The sequence below is a fragment of the Penaeus monodon genome, chromosome 30 (genome assembly GCF_015228065.2).
Source record: "Penaeus monodon isolate SGIC_2016 chromosome 30, NSTDA_Pmon_1, whole genome shotgun sequence".
Classification (NCBI taxonomy): domain Eukaryota; kingdom Metazoa; phylum Arthropoda; class Malacostraca; order Decapoda; family Penaeidae; genus Penaeus; species Penaeus monodon.
Window position 1 is genome coordinate 29,681,263 of NC_051415.1, and position 427 is coordinate 29,681,689.

The following is a 427-nucleotide window of genomic DNA, read 5'->3' on the forward strand; positions in this document are numbered from 1 at the left end:
AATGAGAATTAAAGCAAAATCCAGCACCCACCCGAATTCTCTGTTCATGCTCGCCTGCTCTCAAAATCTGCTTTCTCCTCCAGGTACCGCGACCAGTTCAATGCTGTGTGCATGAAAGTGTTCAATGCTGGCCTGGCGCATGAGGAACAGAGGCAATCCGAGTTGGAGTTGCTGCACGATGCTCTACATCTGGCCAAGAGAGACGCCGATTGTTATGCCAGAGGGTGAGATGCGTCCAAGATCAAAGATTTGATTCGTTTATGTAAAGATGATACGAGATTCGGTTCGATTGAGTGAAGAATGAATGGGATTCGGTTCGATTAAGTGAAAATTGAATGAGACTCAGTCGATTAAATGAAAATTATATGAGATTCATTTCGATTAAATGATATTCAGTTCGACTGAGTGAAGATTAAATGGGGTTCGA

At 43.1% G+C, this 427-nt stretch overlaps 1 protein-coding gene across 1 annotated transcript in view; it reads left to right on the forward strand.

The window, feature by feature from the left end:
* Positions 1–427, forward strand: part of LOC119592690 (dynein regulatory complex subunit 3-like) — a 23,159-nt gene that overhangs the window by 8,602 nt on the left and 14,130 nt on the right. The window contains exon 6 of the mRNA XM_037941606.1: positions 84–224. Within this exon, the coding sequence (XP_037797534.1) occupies positions 84–224 (141 nt within the window). The remainder of the gene's footprint in view (positions 1–83; positions 225–427) is intronic.